The sequence below is a fragment of the Takifugu rubripes genome, chromosome 11 (genome assembly GCF_901000725.2).
Source record: "Takifugu rubripes chromosome 11, fTakRub1.2, whole genome shotgun sequence".
Taxonomy (NCBI): domain Eukaryota; kingdom Metazoa; phylum Chordata; class Actinopteri; order Tetraodontiformes; family Tetraodontidae; genus Takifugu; species Takifugu rubripes.
The window spans coordinates 3,953,709-3,978,624 of record NC_042295.1 but is presented as its reverse complement, the minus strand read 5'-3'; the positions used below and the strand labels follow the sequence as shown (position 1 = coordinate 3,978,624).

The 24,916-nt window shown below is 42.7% G+C and overlaps 1 protein-coding gene across 10 annotated transcripts in view; it reads right to left on the bottom strand.

The window, feature by feature from the left end:
- The window catches only part of kirrel3b (kirre like nephrin family adhesion molecule 3b), a 120,338-nt gene that overhangs the window by 46,938 nt on the left and 48,484 nt on the right, over positions 1-24,916 (bottom strand). For all 10 annotated transcript variants that reach the window (XM_029844182.1, XM_029844184.1, XM_029844186.1 and 7 more), the window contains exons 3-4: positions 5,190-5,339; positions 109-258 (exon numbers count right to left, since the gene is read on the bottom strand). In XM_029844182.1, coding sequence (XP_029700042.1) covers positions 109-258; positions 5,190-5,339 — 300 coding nt within the window. The remainder of the gene's footprint in view (positions 1-108; positions 259-5,189; positions 5,340-24,916) is intronic.

The window sequence follows — 24,916 nt, the reverse complement described above, 5'->3', positions numbered from 1 at the left end:
AGCATTCATGAGTTTGAATCCTCAAACCAGAATATGAAATGAAGTAAATGATGTAGGTGTGTTTGTGTGTGTGTGTGTGCGGTGTGTGTGTGTTCAAACTCCACTCACCGAGTACAGTGAGACGGGCGGGGCGGGATCTCATGGCTGCCTGGACAGCCTGGCACTCAAACACTGCATCGTCCATCAGCTCCGCATGCTGGATTCGCAGATGATGTTCTCCTGAACTGTGGTCTCCAATCACGGTGTAGCGAGGATAACCTGCAGCACAAACGCATAATCCTCTGTAGCGTTAAAAAACCAAGCATTCCAAAATAAATGGATGAGTCCAGATATTCTGGGTCTGACTGGTGTGAGCCTGACCTTCAGAGTCAGGACATCTAACGTCTAAACCAAAGAAGAAAAAGTCTTGACTTTAAACCGCCCAAGTTTGTGAAACTAAAGGAAACGTTCACCCGTTCCCAGTCTGGTTATGAGCGAACACTGTTGTCATTTAAACAAATCACCAGGAATGTTTTAAATCGCGAGATTGTCTTTGCATGCGTGAGTTTGAAGTCAGACTTGGAAACAAACCACTCTCATTTCCATCAGATGCATGAGAACCATGATTCACATCATGATTCAGAGGTCTACAGGCTTCAGCCCACTGCCTCCATGCCCGAGTTGATGAAACGGAAACAAAATTAGAAATTCCTGCATGATTAAAGCCTTGTTTCAAAGTCTATTCTTGCCCCCCATATGTCGTTACCACACCAAATGTGTTTAGAGCTACTACAAAAATGAGATCTTTCATCGCTTAGTAAAATGATTTATGGTTCAATAATGAAAGATTTATTTTCAAGGGATGTGAATATTTCACATGTTGAGGAAGACAAATGAAAGATATTCTGTTTTCCGTGATCTAACCCCATCTCCAACGTGTTGGGAAGTGATTCTCTCCAGATGAGACAGAAAAGTGTGTTTAGCTGGAAACTATAGGGCACCTTCTACATGTTCTGGCAATCCTGTTTCTTTACATTCGTCTTTATTACTGGAGTTTGGGTATGTAAAATCACTCCTGTGAGTGTGAAGAAGTTCATACTGAGAATTTCTTTTTTTCCCCTCCAGTGGTCCTTGAAACCTTGTTGAGCAGCAAAACTAATGGACAGGATGGGAGAGTTTCACACTCCAAAGAGTTTAGACGTTTTACAAAGGCCCTGGTGCAGTAATAACAATAATCACAAGTTTAGGATGCTTATTTGCACTTTTTAAGCATACAGATATTTGGATATTGCTGGCAGTAAAATGTGGATTTGTCAGCAATCGCAAGATAGAGTCATGTTTTTCCCCAAACATGTCTTTTTTTTTCTCTTCTTTTCTCACTTCAGATTAATGTTCAATTGAAATTCAAACTTGTTGCCTCAAGTCCCGTTTTAGCACTTTCAAATTACTTGAAAATAACTTCATGCTAATATTGTCCACCCCTGTATAATAACTGGTGATTCACTGTGGTTTTTTGTGGATTGTCTTTTGGAGCTAATAAATGTGGAAATGGCCAAGTAAAGAACTAGCATTGTCGCAGCTTCACACAACAACTTCAGGTATGTGAGCCCCCCCCCCACGACGGTAAAGTGGTTGTCATATGAATATGGCTTATGAGCGATAGCAGGACTTTGGTAGAACTGCTCATAAATGTGATGGGGTTAATAGAGATGTGATCACACCTAAAAGCTTCCATTAATAAAGTTAATAACCACCGCCTGAAAAAGAGCTTTCTGCGTGTTCATACTCAGATTGGTGCCTAAAATAGAGGGCACACCATTATGAGCACAAAGTCACCTGGGGACCCATTTTGATTCAATTTTATGTTCATTGCTGAGATCCAAAGCAATGATGCCACAGCAGATCACAAGGGTAATGATCATTGCGCTTCCTGAATGATGTGACCTTTAGTTGACTCTGCTCCACAAAGCCACTGTGTATTCTAACGTCTTAGCCCAGGAAGTGCCTTTACTTCGACTGCACTTTTGTTTCGCTTGTCTTAATTGCGCCAAAGCATCAACCATGTACATTTCAGTTTTTAAAAAAAGAGATGATGCAGCCAATTACGTTATTTCTGCCGCTGGCAACCTGAGAATAATTCGAGTGCGTGACGATATTGCTGTGTTCCAATTTCATTGCTGTGCATTAGCTGTTTCCAAATGTAATTTGCATTTTGTGGTGGGAAGTAAGTGATAAGACTTTAATAATCTCATTTCAGAAGAGCAGAAGTGGGTTTTTGCAACATTTAGCACCTTGATGGAGCATTTGTGAGTCTAGCTGAAATCGTAATGGCGCAGGTGAAGACTGATCACCTCTGGTCTGGTGTTTACATGGAAGCCCATTGATCTGAGCGCCACGTTTGAAGACATGATGTGTTGCCTCAAGTAAACAATGTAAAGTATAGCCATGAAGGAGCAGTCAATCCATCAGGTGGAAATGGATTTATCCTGGGGCAGAATCAATTTCTGGTTGTGCATGTGTGTTAGATGGTGTGTATATGTAGAAGACCCAAGGGGAGGTGGCCGTGTCATCTGTCCACCTCATTATTGAGAGTTCTGGGTGGTGATTACGCTGTAATATGCAACGTTGGCCGCAGTGGTTACCGTTGCCAACGCCACTAATGCTAATGATTGGTCCAGTAATGCCACTTATTTGTAATGGTGGTTAGTTTTCATTCTTGATGGCTGTTAACAGTAATTATTTAATTTGGAGTCATTTTACTCTGGTTACTCTGGCTAGCAGAGCATCTTACCCAGTAATCGATAATACCGAGGGACAGCTGTTCGGATCGACAGCTGTTCGAACCTTCTGGCCTCACAGCCAGAAGGTTCTGGGTTTGCTTCTTTTCCCGCCCGTGTTCAATTTGTCCCATTGTCCGATGAGATTTGGGGGAAAGATGAACTGGTGACTGTAAATTCAGCTGAGGTTTTAATGGTTGTGGCTGGATACGCTAACCCGGTGATGATCCAGCAGGGTCCGGTCCAGGCTGTACCACCCATCGCTCCTGAATGCAGCTGTCAGTGGCTCAATTTGGCTGCTTTGTCTTCGCCCATGTTGTGAGCAGCAGATACGTTGTTATGAGTATCCATGTCTTTGATTGGCGTTTTCGAAGCAGACGTGAAGCGACTCTACTTTTCTTTCATTAGAGTGAGAAACGCGTGGAACGTGTGGCGTCAATAGAAGATTCTGGAACAGATAGGGACGGTTGGCTTTTGTGTCTTTTTGTGCTAAAGTGTTTTTCCGTATAATCACGGCTCCTGTGAATGGAAACAGGTCTCCGGAGGAGAACCACGCTGCCGATGCAGATCCTTTCGGTGAAAAGCTTAACCGTCCTATATTGTTGAAAGGCTCGGCACAACATTTGACTTGCCAGCGATTGTATGTACACAGCTGCCACCTTTCATTAGTTTCTGTACGTCTCACAGTGAATACACTCTGCATATGTTAACGTGGGCAGGCATCACAAAAAAGACAGCTATGAAGCAACACATTTTCAAAAAGTGTCATCCCTCTGAATAGAAGGCATTCAGCGTCTTCCATGCTGATCATTGTACCTTGTTCTCCAGACAGCACACTATACAAAATCTTGTGCTTTTTCCTGATTCTATAGGATGAGCCTCACAGCACAGAGGAAAGAGGAAATAAGTGGGGGGAATAATTAGCACTGATTCATATGGCCTTGTCTTCTTGAAACAATGAAAATGGAAGCAAACAACCTTTGCACCTGTTTTACTTTAACCCGAAATACAACGATGGTCTCCCGCTCTGCCCGCACGAACCCCTTCTTTCTGTCTTCAAAGATCCTAAGTGCTCTCCCAGCCGGCCTCAAAGGAGACTCAAAGGCTGCGGCACAACTGTTTATTGCAACCCACCCCCCCCCCCCGGCTCCCATGGGCCTGATAAGAACCGGAGCAGGGAATAGGTTGGCTTTACTGGGGCTCTGCCAGCCACTGAGGTTTAATTACACAGCACATCAATGACAGCAAAGGTCTGTTTGCTAAAGGTCAGAGCATGAGCGGACACCACCAATTCCAAGTTTAATACATTTTTAATCATTCCTGTCATTGCTGACCGTACAACAATAGTTTTGCCTGGCCAGAATAATATGTTAATATATTTAAACCTCTCTCTGCCGTAACCTATAGAATCATCGTTTGTCACTCTTGCTTACACTGTGGAAACATGTTTTTTTTTTCTTTCGGTATTGATCTAGAAAGAGGAGCTCGCTATTGAACTGTTTCTGCATTTTCTCAATAATCAGAAGTAACTGAACATGCGATATTCCCCTGAAGGGCTTCCCTAAATATGAACTGTGTGAGATTCGAGCTTTTCTGGACAAATAATGTGGTCATTCCTGAGCGATAAGGGCACAATATGCTTTAATGAATCATTTGCTACAACAGCTCAGAGCGTCAAAAGATTGTAAGTGTTAATTTAGAGGTGTGAAAGTTTGAAATGAAATGAGCTCAGCTAATAAATAAACATAAAAACTCAATTGGTGGAACAACAGGCCTGTAAAAAAAACAGCACAGTTCTCCCTTTTACTCCAAATTAAACAATTAAGAGAATTATACATGAGATGCTGTGTAATTAGAGTATGTCAGCCGCTCTTCAAAAACCTATTTAGCAGAAACATCAGAGGACACCCGGCTGAACTGTTGATTTCTGCCTCCATTCACTCGTTTGTGTTTCTGTGTCAAACCCGTAAGAAGAAATCAGCATCTTACAATGAAACAAAGATTCTGATGCCGGTGCTTTCGATTTGTCTTGCAGTTCTTGGCATTTTCTTTTTTATTACTAACCGCTCTTGATGCTAATGCTGATGTGAATATGTGAGTGTGATGGCCCCATTTTACTGATGGTTGTGGTTTTTATGTCATGGGTGCAGTAATCGCTCTGTTCTTGCCTTTTAAAAGCATTTCATAAGCTCTGGGTCCTAGAAGTACTTTACAAAAAGGGTTCTTCTTCTGTGATGCTGCATTAAATGAAAATAAAATGACTTTTTTTTTGCTGCACTCCCTGTTTGAGGAGTTACATAAACAGCAGGATGTGACGCCCGCATGCAGGGGTTAATCGACAATCTGAATGTGACTCATGGGCGAGAGTCCTAATTAAAGTAGGGAAACAAGCGTGATGCAGAAACACAGGGTGTCATCAACATCATTCCTTACCAGACAGGTCTCTGCCCACCCCAAGAGCCAGGCCATCTTTGATCCACAGGACAACACCATGGTAACCAGGTATGGTGCAGGGCAACGTCACCGGCTGGCCGGCCACCACCACCAGGTCCTGTGGTTGCTGCGAAAACATGGTCTCCACCCCTTTAAAACAGGACAAGGAGAAGAAGCTTTAGTGTGAGACATTAGGAAGAGGTTTTGGTGTAAAGAGGGGACCAAAGCGTGCATTTATCAACTGCAGGAGTGAGGAGCATCACTCCACTGCCACCAATGTTCCTCAAACCTCGCGTCAAAATCAGCAATAAAGGAAGATTCCTCTACGATCCTTGAGATCAGAGGTGCCAGTACAGCACTGCTGAAATGCACCCTAGGAGACAGCCATCAGGTGTCAGCTTGGTTCATTTATGAAGGATCGTCACCATGCAGATGGTTCTCAGCTCACGGATCACATGTTCTTGTCTGCCAACACTGCTTGAGGGTCATACATTAACTGGAGCTCACACCCATGTATTCCAACTGTGCAGCTACTATTAACTGTCCTCCTCTGCCATGTGTTCAAGCGGAAAAGTGGTGCGTGGTGAACTCCATTAGAGGCAGATGCTGCTCTAATGGGGGGGTGGTAAGGTTGGGATGTTGTGGAGGCTGCACACCAGTAATAATGTGCAGTTAGACACTTTTAAGACACAGACTTACACACTCCAACACAAAGGCAGGGGTTAAAATGATTATGGTTTACCTACGTCTCGGGATGGCGCACGTATGAATCCAATTGATAAAAGACAAATATTTACTGCGCATCGATTACTACTAGAAATAAGGTCAACGCGTTTGGCGATGGCCCCCACGAAGGATATTTTCATTCTTTAAAATTAAATTCCCCTCAGTGGAAAAGGCTCCTTTTCTTCAAAACTCTGCTGCCGAGGAGGGATTTGAATCTTTTGTTGTGCTGCTTTAATACCCGCTACAGAAAGCAATGCTTGCTGTCATGTGAGGAACTGATTGTAATTTAGTTGGAAAATGCCACAACAATCCCGAGAAGTCATTTTTCAGTTCTGACCCGAATTCTACAAGATGGATTACTTGTTATAGATGTAAGCAGGAGTTTTCACATTGATTCATGCACTCTCTTCTACGTCTACTCTGTCACACAGGCCTCCGTGATGCCGTATTTTAATAGAGATCTATTACTAAAGCAAAAGCCTAGACACAGGTAGCTGGAGCTCTGCCTGATTGCAACGGTGCACGTTTCATCATTTTACAGACTGAACAGGCTCTGCCTTTGCTAACACTCCCTTTTTGTAGCTGAGTAAACATGCGATGGGCTGATGGTGGCCGGATGAGACTTTATCTCGGTTCTGAGTTGCCCTTCAGTCCCAGACAGCTCTGCTGAGGCCTGACTCTGCTCCCACATGAGGAGCTTATCTCAACTGTCCCCCGCGTCAACACTTCAGCTGGTGCGGCTCTGAAAAAAAAACCCCGCTGTAAATATCACTGAATTGTGTATTGTAGGATCAATTCAGCAGCACGCTAATTGATTCAACAGGTTTGCCTTGCTGTCTGTGCACATGCCTTTATGCTTCCTTGAGCCCCTCGTGTCATCAAGGAAAAGATTCTATTTTAAAATAGACTTCTTGCCACACTGGTTGGCACACAGCTACAGCAACAGATGGATTCCAGCAACAGTCTCAGCTCTTCTACGTTTTAATCTCTTCACACAGGCAGATTTTAGACCTCGGTTTTCTGTGATTGAGAACAACAACCTGCCCAGAGGATTCAGTAAACAGAACACTGACTCCAAAAAGTCTCTTTGTGTTAACATGCTTGTGATGTCGCTGGCACACACTAAGCTGTGTGACTGAAAAAGGTCACTTAAGTAGTTTTGCACGAAAATATCTACACAGGAAAAAAAAAATCGATCGTCTGGCCCTCGACAGGGCTTTGAAATTTAGGCAACTCTGTCGACATTGACCCTCAAGAACGTCCCTGGAGCTTGTGTCTAAAGGCAGGAATGGCACTGTCCAGTTCCTTTTAGGGAGCTTTAATGGAAATATGGACGTTTTAATGGAAATAAGTTATTCATTTTATTTTTGCACTATTGGCCTGACCTGCAGTAACTCTAAGCTCATGTCAGGGCTTAACACAGTACAACAATACTGTATTACAGCCAGTAAATACTAGCCCTTAGTTTAACCATTGAAGAGGAGTTTCTACTTCAATTGCTGTATTCATTTGCCGTGTCCAAGCAATGATATTCAGTGAGATGATACTGATGCATTTGTGTGACATTATTAAAACCAGGCTGAACTCTTGGTGCTTTTTCAAGGCGCCAAGGGAATAACAATAACGAGTGAAATTTAGTAATCTCTACTTCACAAGTGCAAGAGGAGCTCTATTTTGACAGCCATCAGAAAGCTTTAAGAAATATGTCAAAGAATAAGCATGAGTGCCATAGTTTGGGAACAAAACTGTGCCAGGGTGATGGACAGTCTTTTCAAACAGCAGCTTATTCTTTATTAGAGTAACCGTTAAAAAGTCACCTCCCTCAATCAATTTACAGCTCGGTTGAGTCTTCCAACAAATGCTCTGCATGCCGGCACACAGGAGCAGAAAAATGGTTGATGTGCTTGAGAGGCTCTGGTCTCACATCAAGGTGCCTACATTCATTCATCCAACCCCCCCGCCCACATAAATCTCTGTCACTTCCGTCAGATTTATCCTTCTCTGGGCTGGCAGACTGGCGAAACACAGATGAATGCATTAAAGCTCTCTCATGTAAAATGAAACAGTGAAAGCAAACCCAACGGCAAAATTAAGAATTAAATGATAGACTTCTACAGTCCAACATGGATCATAAGAAGTACATCAAATTTGTTTCCATTTATCTTGGGGACAATTCTTACGAACTGTAACTGTATAATAGCCTGTTCAAATCTTTTATCTTTTCTTTTCCATCATTTGGCCTTGAAAAGCTTTGTGTGTTGTAAAATAAAATGCAGAGAACAAATACATCAATGCGGAAAGAAACTTTGTTGAAAGAGTGTTTTGTTTCACGTCTCATCATTGTCTGTTTAGATCAGAGAGTCGTGTCTGTTACCGAGGCTAAGCTCCACTTAGATGGTCGCATTTGCCATCAGCGTATTGAGAACGATTCTTTGTCAGAGACGAGTCAACGCGTTCAGAGCAGCACCACGAAGACGCGTCGTTTCTGCTGATTGTCACAGGAAAGGAGGGGCATTCATGTTGAGGTATGTTGGGCTTTGTTTTGGGGTCACGACAAACAACAAGACTAACCAAAACCTTGGATGATGTTGGAGGCTTTTTCCTGCCACTATTTAATAGTGAACTGAATATCTGGTTGCCGACTTGAATGAAATCTGACATGTGGTTTGGCTGAGATCTAAGGACAAACGCATTTGCTTTTGGTTGTGATCCATATTGGGTCTGGATTTGGATTAATTGTCAACTCTGGACAGAGCTCAAACACTGATATTGACAGTTTTATTGTCAGTCAAGTTAGTTCTGATCAACCAATATTATCAGCCAGACACTCAACAACTTAATGAAAGTTCAGTTTATATAAAATAAAATAAGAAATTCTTGTTCAACAACTCATAACTGACACTATTTGTCACCTGCTGTTAATATTTTCATTTGGCTGCAGAGAAACTGATCCTGGAAGCCCTGAGCAGCTTCAGGCAGTACAGTTTTAGCGAGCTTTGGTTGCCCTTTTATCACTCTCGCCCAATAAGGGTTGAAAATAACCACTATGGATGCATTCTATTTCTGAAGAGTGATCAGCATGCAGCCTGTGCAGCCGGTCCAGAGTCATTATGGAAACTACAACCACATTTATGTTGGCGACGGAGACCTGCAGGAGAGCGGCATTAGAGCCGGTGACTTACTTCCAGGCTCTGCTTTAGCTTGTTGGTTTCTTTAATTATGACATTTCATGCTGGTGGTACTCAGCGGTTTATGAACAGAGGTACTGAAGACAACAGCCAGTGGGGGGGCTGTTTAATTTGCTCTGAGCATCACCATAGGCTACAGGTGCTGGGGAGCTCAACACTTAAGCAGAATATACAGCACAGTCCTACTGTAACGGCCACAGAGTTTAAATTCTTCATTTGTTCTGAAATTTGGAAATGAAATCAAACAACAGGCCTCAGAATTTTATCATAGTTTCATTACGGGAAGGTAGTTGAAGCAACCCACTGAAAAAAACCGGAAAAAAAGCCTTTCCAACATTTTCTTTTTTGTAGGTTGCAACCTGCAGTCTCAACGCTTGCCACTGAAATTGGTATTTATAAATGCAGCCAAGTCTTTGTTACATGGGCTACTTCATTAATATTTGAGTGTAACCCCCCCTCCGGACACATCTGGCAGTGTTATAACAATAGTTACCAGTAATGAATATTTCATAAAGCTTTATCAAGCCCATTAGAAGATGCATCTATTAGCATCAATCTGTCTTCCCCTTCAGAATGCTCATTTCCTTCTTCCCCAGCATGTCCACTTGTCAAACAAATACAGTATGCAGACAGATATGAGGAGGAGCCTTTTGGTGCATCGATAGCTGCCATTATTTGAGTAGCAATTCTCTGTGTGACTGCGATTTGATGAAGCAGAGAAGATAAAGACCATCCTGCCAAAAAGACGCTGTATTTCTGCCCTGTATCATACTCTGCATTAGTGGAGCACGACAGTAGCCAACGCGTAATCAAGACAAATCACCGCCGACGTTGCCTTCAAAAAATTACAAATGGTATCAGCAGGAAGGCCTTGCAGGGGCCCTCTTTATCATCAGCTACACGGCAGGATTTCATGGACATCTGAACCTGGAGAATTAGGACCACAAACAGTTTAGTAAACGTCTCCAGGCACTATCTCTATCTGACACGTAGTCTCGGGTCAGAAGGTGCATCAAAAGGCTAAGAGCCATGGAAGAGCTCATCCCCTGCTAGAATCCAGTAAACAGAATGATCAGATTTATCATCTCTTTTGTAGTCTCCCATTTTACTCACCTCATTCTAAATACATAAAGTCAAACCGTAGAAATCCCAGTTTCACATACGTACGAGGTTTCTCGTGGCAGCGTAAGACAGCCCGACTAATGATTGCAATTATAGAGCTGTGACTCCTGTGGCTCAGTTTCCAAGGTTACCGCTGTCCAAAGAATATGGTTGGAATATTCAAGTTAACCCCTCAGTAACGTGAATCAAAGCAAACTTCCTCCTGTGACTGAGCGATTCAAAAATGTGTGGGTAAACAAAGCTAATAAACATCATTTTAGCATGACTGAATGGTGACACAAATGAAGCGCAAATGTGGGAATAAAATAAAATGTGGAGAGCAGGGAAGTTCAGCTGGATTCTGAATGAACAGGAAGGGCATCTTCTGTCTCTGTTCCAACCTCTCTGCTGTTGTAGTCTTCAGTGGAGAGCATTTGTTCTGCTCTTTGTTTGTGCCGCTCAAGGCTGGCATTAATATTCTGTTTTCGCTTGTACAGGAACGCCAGAGTGGAGTTTATGGATGTCAAGACATTTGATGATCTGCAACAGCTATAAGATGTTTCGGGGGGAGGGGGGTGCTTGAAGGGTGTTCAAAGTGAGCCTGCACAGGGATTGATCATGTTCATTAGGACATGATGAGCGGTTGAAGCAGACTCAGGTGGCTGATTTGATGGATGCGTTGAAGAGGGGGCCTCAGTCCAATAAGGCGTATCATATATTTTGAAAGAGAGACCCATTTTTCTATTACGTGATATGTCAGAGGCACAGAAAGCCACATTAGGCTGCCTTTTGTACAGCTATAACTCACGTTTTGTTGTTCTGACAGGATATAAACACTGGACCATAACTTTGAGCGAGATTAAATCATGAGATAGCTCACAGCCCTGGGAAAATAAAACCAGAAGCAGCATCCGTGCCCACCATGTGACCTGCCATGAGTCAGTAAAGTTCTGAAAGGACCGGTTCACCACTGGAAAACTGGGACACTACAGGGATTTTACCTATTTGCAAAGGTTGAAGAGCAACCGACCACGGAACTTGTCGGTTTGTCTGTTGGAACACGTCACACTAAGATAAGCACTTTTTTTGTGACCTGTGCTTTGGTAGCAGTGTACAGTTACAATTTCCATCCCATATAGTTGCCAAAGCATAATCCTATATCTCATTTGTCATATCATACATAAGGATATATCTGTATATGTGAGAGTGTTTGCCCTTTCCTTAAATTATGTTAAATACTACGTTAAATACTACGTTAATGATGAGTCATTCCGACCTTTGACAGCAGTGGGGAGAAAATCATGACACCCCCTTTAGGAACATAAGAACGTCTCTGTTGTTTAAATTTATCATATTATGCGATTTGCACAATCACTGAGCAGGAAAGGAAACTTTCTTCCAGCAAAAAGGAATGTGGTCTCATTAAATGAGACACTCTGACTGAGCTCTCCCTGTCGCTGCCTCATAAGATCCCCGTTGGACACCCTCCCGACAGTGGAGACATCCATTTTCCTCTCATCGTCTTCAACTCTTTTCTTCCCTTGGAGACAGCCTCATCTCATTCTTCTTCCCTGACTGCTGTGACATTGAAAGAGACCCCTAATCAAAACATTTGTCTTTCTTTCAGCCTGCGCTCAGACCGGTGAATGAGAGCTGACACCACTGGGAGATGTATTCGTCCCGATCCCGGCCTCATCTCCGTGTCACCACCAGGCGAGTTTTTTATCTCGACAGGCCACTTATGAATCCGCTACTTAGCCTTGATTTGGAGGAATGGCTCATGACTGCCAAAGTGCCAGGTTAAATCACAGCGTCAGTGGCTTAGACATGGCCATTATATGTGACATGGGCATTCTGCCTTTCCCATAAATGCTCATAAATGTTGCTGCAATCATTTGTCCTTTTTTCTTGTATCAGATGTAATTGCAATTGTTGTAATGGGTAAAATTTAAATGGCCGCTTTATTACGACCGTATTTCTATAATGACTTTTTTTTCACACTCATTTCATCATCTGATGGGAAAGAAAAAAATAACTTAGACTTTTGTCACTGTAGAAATAGGGTCGTAATGTGAAAATATGACAGAAAAAAGGAAAACGTTATGATGAGCCTGCTTGGTTAACAGTCTGAGGCTACCTGTCTAGAATGGGCCATTGGAATAGATGGATCATTATTAAAGTTGTAAAATTAAAATGTTCGACCCTGAGTGATGTTTTTATTGGTTTTTAATGGATTTATTGTCAACGATCTCTAAGATGCATACCATCTGAAACCTAAAATGTGCAATCAAGCAGGCACGCTGCTATAAAGGTGTCATTCCTCTCTTCCACTTTATAAGATTTCCCTTTCTAGTAGGTGGTCGGGTAGGTGTGCGTTAAGTGGCATGACCCTGATAGTGGCTAACGAAATGTGAACAATAGCTTCAATTAGAGATTATATAGATATTAAATTGGCTGTAAAAAGTCATAGAAGCTTGTTTCCTGTAAACATCTCCACACATTAATGTGTAAGGACACTTGAGGATGGTGTGTGTGTCTGTGTGGGTGCAGAGAGAGAGAGAAAGAGAGGCAGAGATGTGAGGTAGAGCTCCTGCTGGCTGGAGTACCTGTCAGCCACAGCAGAATGCTGTTACAAGACAAGGTGAGACGCCTTTATCAAGGTGTACTGGACACCACTGACATGAGATAAGAGGCCTGAGCCGGAACTACTTTATACCACACCTTCACTAAGAGGATCCTGTCAAGATGGGAGTTAAGAGATCCATTTCAGCATGGGGAGCCACTATAATACTTGGCTGCAGAGAGCCATTAGACTATCTTTTAAGTATATGTCTACTCCACCTTTAAGTGCATTTAAGGGAATACAACATGCTCTCCTGTAATTTCATTTGTCATTCATTTGTCTGGATTTAAAATCTTTCCTCAAATGGACAAACGCATTATTGGCAGAAAGCTGTAGAAAATGTCTTTGAGGAAGTTAAAAGTAGTTTAAAATAGGCTGAGTCTTAAAGTACAGGATTACCTGTAGCCACTGCAATAGGATATACTAACAGAAGAGATGCACTGAGCTGATTTAATGTGCCCAAACTCTTTTGGAGGTGGTCTGGGAGGTGTTGCAATGACCTTGAACTGGAGAATTTCCATGAATGCAGCTGCACACGGCTCAGAGCTGTTTGTTAACATGCATAATAAAGATTACCATCAAAGCTGTAGAAATACTTTCTAGTCCTTCGTTGAACAAGTTTGCTTTTCGTTGGGGCTGAAAATCAGCCAACGTGACTTTTGCTCTTTGAAATGTCATCTTATCTTAATTATCTCTGCATTTGTTGTTCAGGAAGGTAATTTGGAGTCATATTGATGTTTGGGATGTAATTCTAATAGCTGCTGTGTGCCTGTGGATCAGATGAACTTCTTCTTGTCATCTTTAACCACTCAAAGCGCTTTAAGTCTACATTCATCCACACACCGGAGGCAGAGATGAACTCACAGGGTGCCACATGCTCTTTAGAAATAACCAAGCGTACACTGATACACCAAAGATGCAGCTTTTGTAGCTATTTTGGGGTTCCGTTTTATGTTCAAGGACACCTCCACCCATAGATTGCAAGGGCCCGGGATCGTCCGACAGACTTTCATGTCAATCTTTGGCTGCTGTACCAGTTGAGCTACAACCATTGTTGGGCAAAGCGTCCTTGAGCAAGTTAACTAACCCCAAAATAACCCCCAAAACTACATTCTTAGTATGTGCATGTGTCGAATCACAGGAATATGAGCACACGTATGACAGATTTCAGAAAGGTAACAGGCTCAGAGGCATGCTGAAAGTGTTCTCCACCAACAATCGATCACCCTGTACTGGACGGGACCCTTGGACTTTCCCTCCATCTCCTGACACACTACACCTGTCGTGAACACCTCTCAATCAAACATGAATTTGCATTTCCACTGTAGCACTTTACTGCCGAGCGGGGACATAAAACCCACACCTGCCTTCAAGTAAATAAATGGGACTCAATATAGTGTATAAATGATATAAAAGCACAAGCTGGCAGGAAACTAAGCCTGTTATATATTATGTCATTTATGGTACATTAGCGAATGCAATAAAAGTTCACAGCTGTGTGTGATGCAGGAGTTGGAGGTTTTAAAGGACTTAAAGCAGTACTATAAATGCAAAACTCTGTGAGTACAAAGCTTCAAACATTGCAAATGCTTCTCATCATTTTTTTCTGCGTCTCCTCAATCAAGTGAAATGATTCATATGTGTAATGAGCTGTTGATCAGAGTATTTATGGGAAAAGTTATGTCTGACTTGAGAGCCGGCCTTCGTGGAACTCCTCTCATCTTTGGAGAACATATTCAAACAGAATGTCCCAAAAATAAATTATGTTTTAACTGTAAACTGAAAGTATTTTTCTTTTTCACCTCTGCGTTCACTCTGTTGTCAGTGGTGACTGGTTGAGAACAGCCCGACCGTCCTGTCAGGACGCTGTCCAGGGTTAGAGTAACACAGAGATCACAGTCTTCGTGGATCACAGAACCAGTCTGACACCGAGCTCAGACACTTCTCATCTCAGGTTAGTGTCTCTCACTACCCCTGGCCTCCCCCAAGGCATATCACCACAGCCAGCTCAGCATCCTGGTTACGTGTCTGTGAAGCATCAAGAAACCTTTTTCCCCACCAGACTACGACTTTTTTTCCACACCTCTTGAACTTTCTGTTGCCAACAGCAGCGCCTGGGGCCATGATTCAGTTCCTCATGGGGAAGAACTTTGAAGCTCCCAACATATCCGCCTGCTACCTCTAAACCTCCCCCCCCCCCAACCACACCTTCACATTGTTCACTTGTGTTTATTTTCTCATCTGCAGGGTTGACATCGCCAAGTGTTCATGAGGGAAGCGGAGCCTTTTCGAGGGTCAAAAACACTTTATGGATTTAGCTAACACAATGATGCCTCTGTCTCGAGCTCTTAATCCAACTATATTCCAAACCTGCACAGCATTTGAAAAAGTAGACGGAGACAGTGGACGACTGTGTTTCTCAGACTGTCCTGCGAGCTTGTTGAGACAACACTGTCAGAATGACAATCATGAGAAGGGGTGATAAAAACTGCGCCTGGACAGACTGCAGAGATCTCTCCAGAGAGCTGGCACAGCTCATCTCCTATCTCTAAGTGCGACCTCCTCCTAATCCACAGTCAGCCATTTCTCTCTGCTCGCTATGTATATGTATTTAGTCAGAGAGGAAGTGCTCAAAGTGATGATGAGCTGGCTTCAAAATATTTAAAAAATCTTTTATCTACTGCTGATTTTACTGCTTCTACACTCCTGTAGCTTTGGCTTATTGTCTTTGGATACATTGGCTGCTTTGGTGGACTGTCTGTCTCATCCAGAGATGTAATTCTGCAGTAAAGAGCTCAAACAGTGGTGCAGATATTGTTGGTTCAACCCCAGACCTCTGTATATGGCAAGTGTCCATGGCTAACATATGGAACCATACAGATGCTTCTGAAGCTGCATTGCCGGAGTGAACAAACTTTAGTCCATTTAGCATAAATGTGCCATTTGTGCAGTCGATAATGGAGATATGTAGAGCTATGGAAGGTCAGGTCGTGGAAGATTAGAGTGACTATCCCGTACTGACAGTCTGACCTTTAATAAGCTCGTAAGCTCACAGTGCGACTTCTCTCCTTGTGCTTGGTATGTTTTTCCTTACAAATGTAGCTCACTTACACAGCCTCCAGGCTTGAATTCAGTCATCAGAAGCCTGAGCTAGTGTATTTTTTTTTTTCTCTTTTCTGTAGTCTCAGAGTTATGGCCCATACAGAGTCATTTAACCCAGAAATATACTTGGAAAAACAGAAAGCAGCATGGGCATGCGGCACTGCTAGTGTAACAGTTAATGAGTTTGCCCTTTAGGATGATAAACATCCTCTACTACTCTAGGTAGTGCTCACAATTACGCATCTTCTTTGTTCTGGTACTACTGGTCAAGAGGGAATGAAGACAAAGGCAGATATGACTAGCCGACAACAGCCTTTAAACTCTGCAGGAGGACAGCTCTCTTCATCCTGGCTGCAGAGGGGCAATTAAAATGTCAACCCCTAAACTTTTGACCGCCTGACTTCCTGAATCCCTCCTTTTTTCCCTCACCCGTCTCCTTCTCCGTGAGCACTCAAGAGAGGACTAAATATATCAACCTGTCTGCTGCTGGTGCGGTGCATAAATCGAGAGAGGGCGGAGAGTAAAAAAAAACTTTAAACAGTTTATCAGGACAGCGCAATATACCTCCCCATTAATTTCCAGGCACATATTTTCATGAATAATTATTGCAGTTAATATTTTTGTTCAGAAAACTGGAAATAATAGAGAAAAGATGAATGGACGGTGCTGAAAAATAAACGACAGCTCTGAGGGAGGCACCAGAGATGTATTTAATGTGTGACTGCACTTGGACAAGGACATGGACGTGGCTCTCATGTGTCCTTGTAACCAATCAGGTTGGTGACCTTGTGTGAGGTTACACCGAAGAACAAACATAGATGAGCATTTTAGTAATTTCTAATAATGAAATGGATTTCCTGAGTATGATGGGATTTGTTCAGCCGCTCACTTGTATATAGTGCTTTCTTTCAGAGTCCACTGTGTTGCAAAGGAACATATTCTAACCCCAGAGTCTTCACTTACATACAATATGTGAAGAGAATTGTGTTTGCTTTTTTCTATATGTTTCTGTTTTCAGTCACAGTTAGTTTAGAAGTTAGGGATAGTATAATATTTAGCAAGAGTAAAAACGATAAACAGTCAGTTGACCCTCCCTTGACATGACTGTTGTTTTGATAACTGTAATCAGGAGAGACAGTCAGACGGGGACTGTTAAACACCCATCATAAAACTTGACAGCATAGTTTACTGGTGTTGATAAGTTCCTCTGCAAGAAGACTGTGAACTGGCCATTTGGGAAACAACGGAGAACAAGGACTGTACCAGCATCCAATGGAACTGGAAGAAAACAAGGTCATCCAAGTAGAAGGACTGGATTGGACTGGATTACCATCAATAATTTGCATATGTGTTTCTATAAAAGACTGGGTCAAGGGATAGTTAGGTTGTCAGACTTCATGCCCTGACAATTGACTTTGTTATTGTAGGGTTATGAACTAGCCCGGAGCTCTGTAATATTTGTATCTTGAACTGGTTCTATTTGCTAAATACATTTTGAAAATGGGATTTTTTTTCTTGAAGTCTTCATTCAGAGAACACGCGGATTAGCAACGAGAGGTATTGTGGTCCAACATATGTTTGAAACGAATGTAGACTACCGGGAAAATGGGGTTTATTGATTAAAGCTAATTATTGCAGACTTTTTTTTTTAATCCTGAAACTGCTACAGAAACAAATCTTCAGTCAGTCTATTGGTTTAATTTTGGCCTCTTTATGCTGCCTATTTCAGTGAATCTGTGTTATAAACCACACAAACCAACATATGGGCATGTTAACAAGGTCCAAAACCTGATTTACATCACAGAAAACTAATTAAGTGTCTGTATTAATTTGCATAAAGAGTCCAGACAGGGATCCAGCTAACAGTCCCTGTTTCTTGAATCCAGAAGGGCCGAGAGAAACTCTGCAAATGAGTGACTGAGCTGGCGGTCACTAAAATCAAAGATCCAGGCTGCATGTGAAGTCTACATATGTTCTACTGCACAACAAAGACATTCCACTCAAAGACAGAATCTCTTCGCCTGCTCGTTTAATGATTGTTTGTGTTCACAGCTCACAGTTCCCTCTTACAGACGGCAATGATTTATTTGTATTTTTTATGCGTGGGAAACCATCAGCAGCCATTATGAGATCTCTTTACAGATGCTGATTGAACAGCCTCCTTAGCTGCAATATATTCTCCAGCAGCCTCAGCTGTGGGCAGCATGTGTCAGAAACAGCATTGACCCAAAACAACATTTCATCTGCTGCTTTAGGAGTCGTGGAGGTATAGATTGTGCCCTCTCACACCTTCACGCTCCAGGCTCTCGCTAGCTGTTTCTTCCTCAGAAACAATAAGCACATCATGGTAATCCATAGAAGTGACATCCCCTTCCCCCGCCCCACTGATGGCACAGTTTTTGTGAATTCAGGGATAGTTTATCATTTTCGGTGACCGTGACTGATGGACACCATGTTTCTAATGAACAGAGATTTTTCCTTTAATCTTTTCTTTTGTAAATTTCTTTATTTTTTTGCTATGTGACCCTTCAGCAGCCTTTCATATCAAATATATCTTAGGTCTACTCATCATACTTGCGACAGCTGGCAGAGAAGCATGATGAAAGCAAGCAAGAAAGGGGAGGGAGATATGAAGGCATATGTGAACTAATTTCATCAAATATTTGCTTGGCTTAAGGTCACAGCTGCCAATTAAAACTGAATAAAAGAAAAAAAAAAAAAAGAATAAAAGGGCTGTGATGTTTATTAAGATTCTCTCCATACAACAGCCAAAGCAGTGGCCAAGGTGTTGGAATTAAATTGTTGTTCCTATATTTCCAAAAGCGATAAAAACACTTTTCCTGCTAGGTGTGCACGTCCGGACCTTTATGAGCTCAAAGAGTCACCCTGTCAGACTGATCGCTGTACTGTTTCACACCACAACAAGAAGACTGAGAAGGTCAATGTTGTTGACTCGCTTCGTGAAGGTTGAACAAAAGATTTGCAGACAAAAGAGGAATACCGATGGAATGAAGATGTCTCCCTGATGAAACACAACAGAACTACAGGAGGAAAGACCCCATCTTCGTGTGAAGGAAGGCGCTGTAGCGTTATCAAAGCTGCCTTGTCCATACTGACAAACACGTCAGACACAATTTAGCCATTAAAGGGAGTTTAAAGGTTTTTCTTTTTTTTTTTTCTTAAGGAAAAGCTGGAACAGGGCTTCAGGGAACAGGGAGTGAGAAAGTATTTGAATCTTGCATGCCCCACCAGTGAGGAGCGCGCTTAATTAGCCTGGGTATTTCATTAAGACAGTCATTAAAGTCATCACAGCTTAGTACAACACTGACATCCCAGAGCAGGACACTGTAACCCCCCCCCACACACACATACACGTGCGTGCACGCTCCCCACACGCACACATGCAAACTAGGCGACGCTCGTCTTTACGGAGCTGAACAACAAACAGTGGGGCAAAAATCCTTTCAGGATAATTAATAAGAAGCATCCCTTCGGCAGCTCCAGCTCTGGGAGAAGGTTGTATCCTTCATCTGTTTTCCTTACACTCACAGGGGCCATCCGTCATTTCGCCTTAATGTGTTTAGTTTCACCACACAAGGACGGTGGGATGGGGGGGGGGGGGGGGGGGGGGGGGGGTGAATGAAATCATAAAGGACACTTAGATTGCCATTACATGGAAGAGAGGATCCCATATATCACAGCACAGTGCATGTTCATTTCCAGTAAATGACTTAAGCCTTATGCTGCAAGAAATGCCTGATCTGCCCCTCCATCTCTTTGTCTCCAGCTCATAACCTCACAGAGAAGGAGAAAGATGGTATCCTGCACTAATGTCATAACTCTATCCTATTACTGATTATGGTGCATTTCATACAGCAAAAACCCCATTTAGTCCAACGCTGCTTCCAGACTCATAAACAAAGCACATCATGTTCTCCTTCTGAAATTGATAATCCTCATTTCATGCCCAGAAAAACAAAAGGCTCCATGGTATTGTTCTTTTATTTTTCCATCTAAGCTCAGTGTGCAAATGCTTTCCATTTTTTCCAGTCAACTGATCTCTGGATCGTTTGCTAGACTCTGCATGCGGGGACTGAACAAGGAGGACCTGGGAAGACATGGAGAAGACAAAAAAGAAAGCAATGGGGGGAAGGGTGAGAAGGAGAGAGAGATAAACTCATTTCTGATCTTAAGTGACAATTTGCCATGACATTTTGCCGCAGGAATGCCACGCTGATGAAAAAGCGCATAAATAAAGGATGCAGAGAAGACATCAGGCTGCCACAGGTAAATGGAAGAGACAGAGAGAGGGGGACAACTGTGGGGGGAGGAGAAACACGGATGGAGAGAGTGAACCATTTGGACATTTCTGGCTACATTCCCTTGGCCATTAGAGACTCTGGATCCGACTTCACATGTCATTAGAGGCTGTGTAAATCAACAATTAGGTGCACAAATGAAAGGATGTCAGCTATTACCTGGAGCACAACAGGCCACAGAGCACTCCAGCAGAGTCAGGATCCCTTATGCACATCACACACACATACACAGTTCAAATGAGCAGCTCCCGATTTGGCAAGAAAACACCACTGCATGTCTCAATTAGACACACGCCTGCATTTTACAGGAAGAGCGAGGAACGCGCGCAGTGAAAGCGTCAGAATCTCCACGATTGAAAAGAAAAAGACGTATCCGTCCTTCATTTAAATGCAGCTGGAGATGAGCTGCAGCAAAACGTGGTGTTTGCGTGAAGACAGAAGGGGTTGTGGATGAATATATGGCCATTTACAGTAGAGTCAACAGAGTTGTCCCAATTATGCAGCCACCCAAAAAGAGGCCCTATGATAATCCTGAGGCACGCTGCTCTGCTAGATTTCCTGTTAAGATGAAGAAGGCTTGCATACGTTAGATCCAGTGACTACGTCTGCACACTCACCCCACACACGGTGCACAATGTTACAGCACTTAGAGGAATCTGCACAAAGCGCGATAAGATCAAAGGGAGCAATACCCGAGGTTTAAGTGTTGGTTTGCCAGCCTGGAAGATGGGAAACTGTCACCAGGGGAGAGAGGAGTGTTCATCTAACCCTCCAGGGATTTGTTTACTCTAATGCATGTTATTAAAGCAAACAGCTGCACTAGCTGCATGGGGGCTGTGTGTTCCTATTCTCTTTAGGACTGTGCAGTGGTACAGTGAGTATCCAGGCTTGTCTACCGCTTCAACCTTTTGCTGCACATTTTTTTATTTATCTTTGAGCTGCTAACAGCTTCCGTGACAATTTCCCTGGTAATTGCACCATCCCAGAATTCTGTGCTAGCACTAAATGCCATTACACAAGCCATAGCTCCCTCGGAGCTAGATAGCAACGTTCTAATGAGGGCCTTTTTATTTTTGCGCAGCCTCAAACTAACTGTGCCCGCGTTTACCCACTTCCACACCTTCTCTTGACATCTCAGTGCTCAGCATGAACTGACATTTGGCCCCAGCAGTGGTGACACTTCGGGGTTTTAGTGACACCAATTTGCAGGTCGCAGGTGGCAGTTTTCTGCCAAGAAAATGTGTTGCCGATAATTTTCCAACCCGTTTGTTAATTTTGAAACGGGACCTTTAAAAGTGTGCGTCTGCAACCTGAGCGCCATCAGTGGGTCAGATAAAGGCCAGATTGGGAACTCGGATGGAACCATGTTGGTGGTCCTTGTTTCTGTGGCGAGCTTGCTGACTGCCTCTTGCCTCAGCCTCTTGCTATTCAGGTAGGATTGAAAGGAGCTAAAGATGCTGGAGAAAACCTGGACAAAGCCAGTTTCTGGATTTATAATATTTCTTTTTAAGCTTCACCAGAAAACAGTATATCTAATTATACTCCAGGATAAATATGCTACTTTAAATTTGAGAAACATCCTCCAGTGTTATTTCCTTTATTCCATTATTCCCATTTATTTCAATGATTTATTTGACAGGAAGTGCTACATTCTCGTGAAATGCTCCATAGTTCTTGGAGGGGGAAAAAGCCTGTATATTTAAAAAGAGTTTATGACTCGACTGCACTCCTCATCCTGACATGCAGCGAAGCTCTGCTGAGTGAGTGCAATGTCTCAGTGCCTTGTTACCTTTGCCCATTTTTTTTTTCTTTCCAGATGCTGTTTGTCTTCTACCCTCTTGCTTTCTGTGCCTGGGGGCTTCTGAGAAACTGCAGTAGGATTGAGCACTGCTGGGTTTTGAGCAGTATGTGGGATGGATTTATATGACAGAGCCTCCCAGATGTGCCACAAAACCATCATCTTTAGCCCTGGCATCCAGAGATGAACAGAAAAGGAGTTAGGAAGATGCACTAAATGGCTGGATGCTGTCTCCCCAATCACCCTGAACAAAACAGAGCTTTGTATGGTAATGAATCTCCACCGATAAGCTATGGCAGACAGGAGAAAAATGTGAGAGGCACTAAATCATGACTCTGCCGGCATTAAAGAATAATGATAAAGGCGAACACCGAGACGTCTTTGGTTATTGATGTGTCTTTTATGATCTGCCTTTGTTGAAGTGAGCGCGACACTAATGTCTGCCCTGTGGCAGAAAGAGAGACACAGCGGACGCTCTTCAGTTATTTGCATAAGAAAGGAGAAAAACAATGCTGTGTTTAAAAATATATAAAGTGTTTGTGCTGCGCTCATTTCTAAATCCAATCCAGTGCCTTCACCAGATGTGCTACTTTATAAGAGTAACACTCAGTACGTTTAAAAGAGAACTTGCTGGTCCGACTGATCGCGGTGCTGTACGTATCTGAATAAGACACACCAATAATATGATTGTTCAATTCGCATGTATACACCTTAATCGGAGCTAGACAAGGCATCTCCACAAGCTTCACAACGATCCCAGAACACAAACAATCAAGAAAGCCACATACACGTACAATATGAACACAATTGTTGGTCAGCCACCTGACTCCAGCTGTTTATTATGTCATAAAATGGATCAACCTGAAAGAGGCCCCATTACCCTGCTAAATACCTTTATATCGCCACCTATTGTTAAGGAGGACACTTTGTTCCCGTCAATTATTCCCTTAGTAAATGTTGCATAATGTTGCATGTAAACTGGGACAACAAACACATTTTCAACTATTTTTCTAGCCAAGTTTAAATTCGAGCAGAGCTGGAATAAACTGTGCATGTAAACATACTGAGCGTGAGGTGTGTCAGCGTGACCTGCTAGGACCCACCTGGGGGACCCATTGTGTGTCTGTGTTTGTGCATCTACCCGGGGCAAAGGCTAAGATGGTGGAGAGCATTGTTGAAAGCATGTGAGTGCGCTTGTAAGAGCACGGAGCTGTGCGGCCCAGGTGAGGGCCAGCTTTTATAAGCACAGCCTTTGGCTATGAGTGCAAGTAATCAGCATCCCTCCTTTGTCCAAAACTATTAGAAGCATCTGTAGCTGTGGGTGGCTGTCTAGCAATGGTTGATTCGTCCTTTTCATTTCTACTCTCTCTCTTTCCCTCTGAATGTGTGTGAGTTTTTGCGTGTGTCTTTCTGTCTGTATCTTTCGCATTCTCTTTTTGACCAATATTGGTACTTATTTGCTTCATTAATAAATGTGCAGCATTAACGAAGAGCCAGCAGCAGCATCTGAAAATAACAACCACCGACTAGCTGAGTTGCAGCCTGGCTGATTTTTGTAACTTTCAGAACTGGGTCGTACCAGATGGTTGGACACCACCATTAGCAGCTCAGAGCATCTCAACAGGAGCTCAGTGGCAGGTAGGCTCACAGTTGTGTCGCAAGACTGTGCATGATGGACTGAGGGAAAGAAGATGCGTGTGCTGTGATTAAAAGGCTTGTTTTAATCAATAGATGTGACTGGAGCGGTAAAAATCCAGTTTGAGAGTGTAGGAATAACAAATGAAGGACAAAGTGAGTGATGAAGGCGAGTAAGTAGAAGGAAACAATGATAAAAACCTGTTTTACTGCCCGGGACAATGAAAATACCCTGACCATGATCTCAAAGAATTCATCTGAACGCTAACGTCCAGCTGTCTTTTCTTACACCTCACACAATGCAGTTTAGTTTTTACTTTAACTTCCCAGACACTGATCTTTTGTCGCCTTAAAAAAAAGTCCTTGATGGCATCTGCAGCTCCTCAAGAGGCAAATAAAATATAAATATGTTTCTGAGTCATGCTGTTCTCCATTATCCTGATGTTTCTAGCATTTCAGACAGCCAATTATGGAAACTCATTAAGATATGCCCTTTGAAAAGACAAAGAAATGAACAAATTTCATTTAAAAAATCTTCAAATGATGAAATCCTCAAATGTAACCAATATATTTCAGTACATCTCATGAATCTGTCAATGTCAAACAGACAAAAGACTCAGATATGGAGAAGCGCTGAATGTAATGTTCGCCTGATTGGCTGATCTGAACCATTCAATGGTTGATAATCTGGTTAGGCTGGAAAATTCCAAAAAAACAGTGCAGTTCTGAATTGAGGAGGATATTCTTATTTTCTGAGGAACTTTTTGAAAAACCACTTGAAATTTGCACTGATGTCTACATTATACTGCTCTTCCTCCTCAGATGAATGATCTCTGTTCATGCATGAGCAGTGTCTATCATCTATTACCCCGTGTTCACGGAGCACTGCAGTTCACCGGGAATGTAAAATAAGACCAGAGTTTCTTTTCATATATGAAATCATCTATCATTGATAAAATGTTTGTGTGTTAAAATCCATTCTGCTGGCTTGTCCAGGTGTGAATTCTCGTCATTTGTAGGTAAGACTAATTTGACACCTGCCTCATCATTTACAATGAGGCTTTATGGGAAGTAATTGGCCATCTGCTTCGGCCATCTTGCTGTTTTGGACGGTGGCCATGTTTGTCTCCTGCTGCTTAGAGAGCCTGCAGGCTTCCTCTGAACATGACCCCTTTGAAAAACATTTAATTTTACATACACTAAATACAAATGCTCAGTTGTATTGATTCATTTTA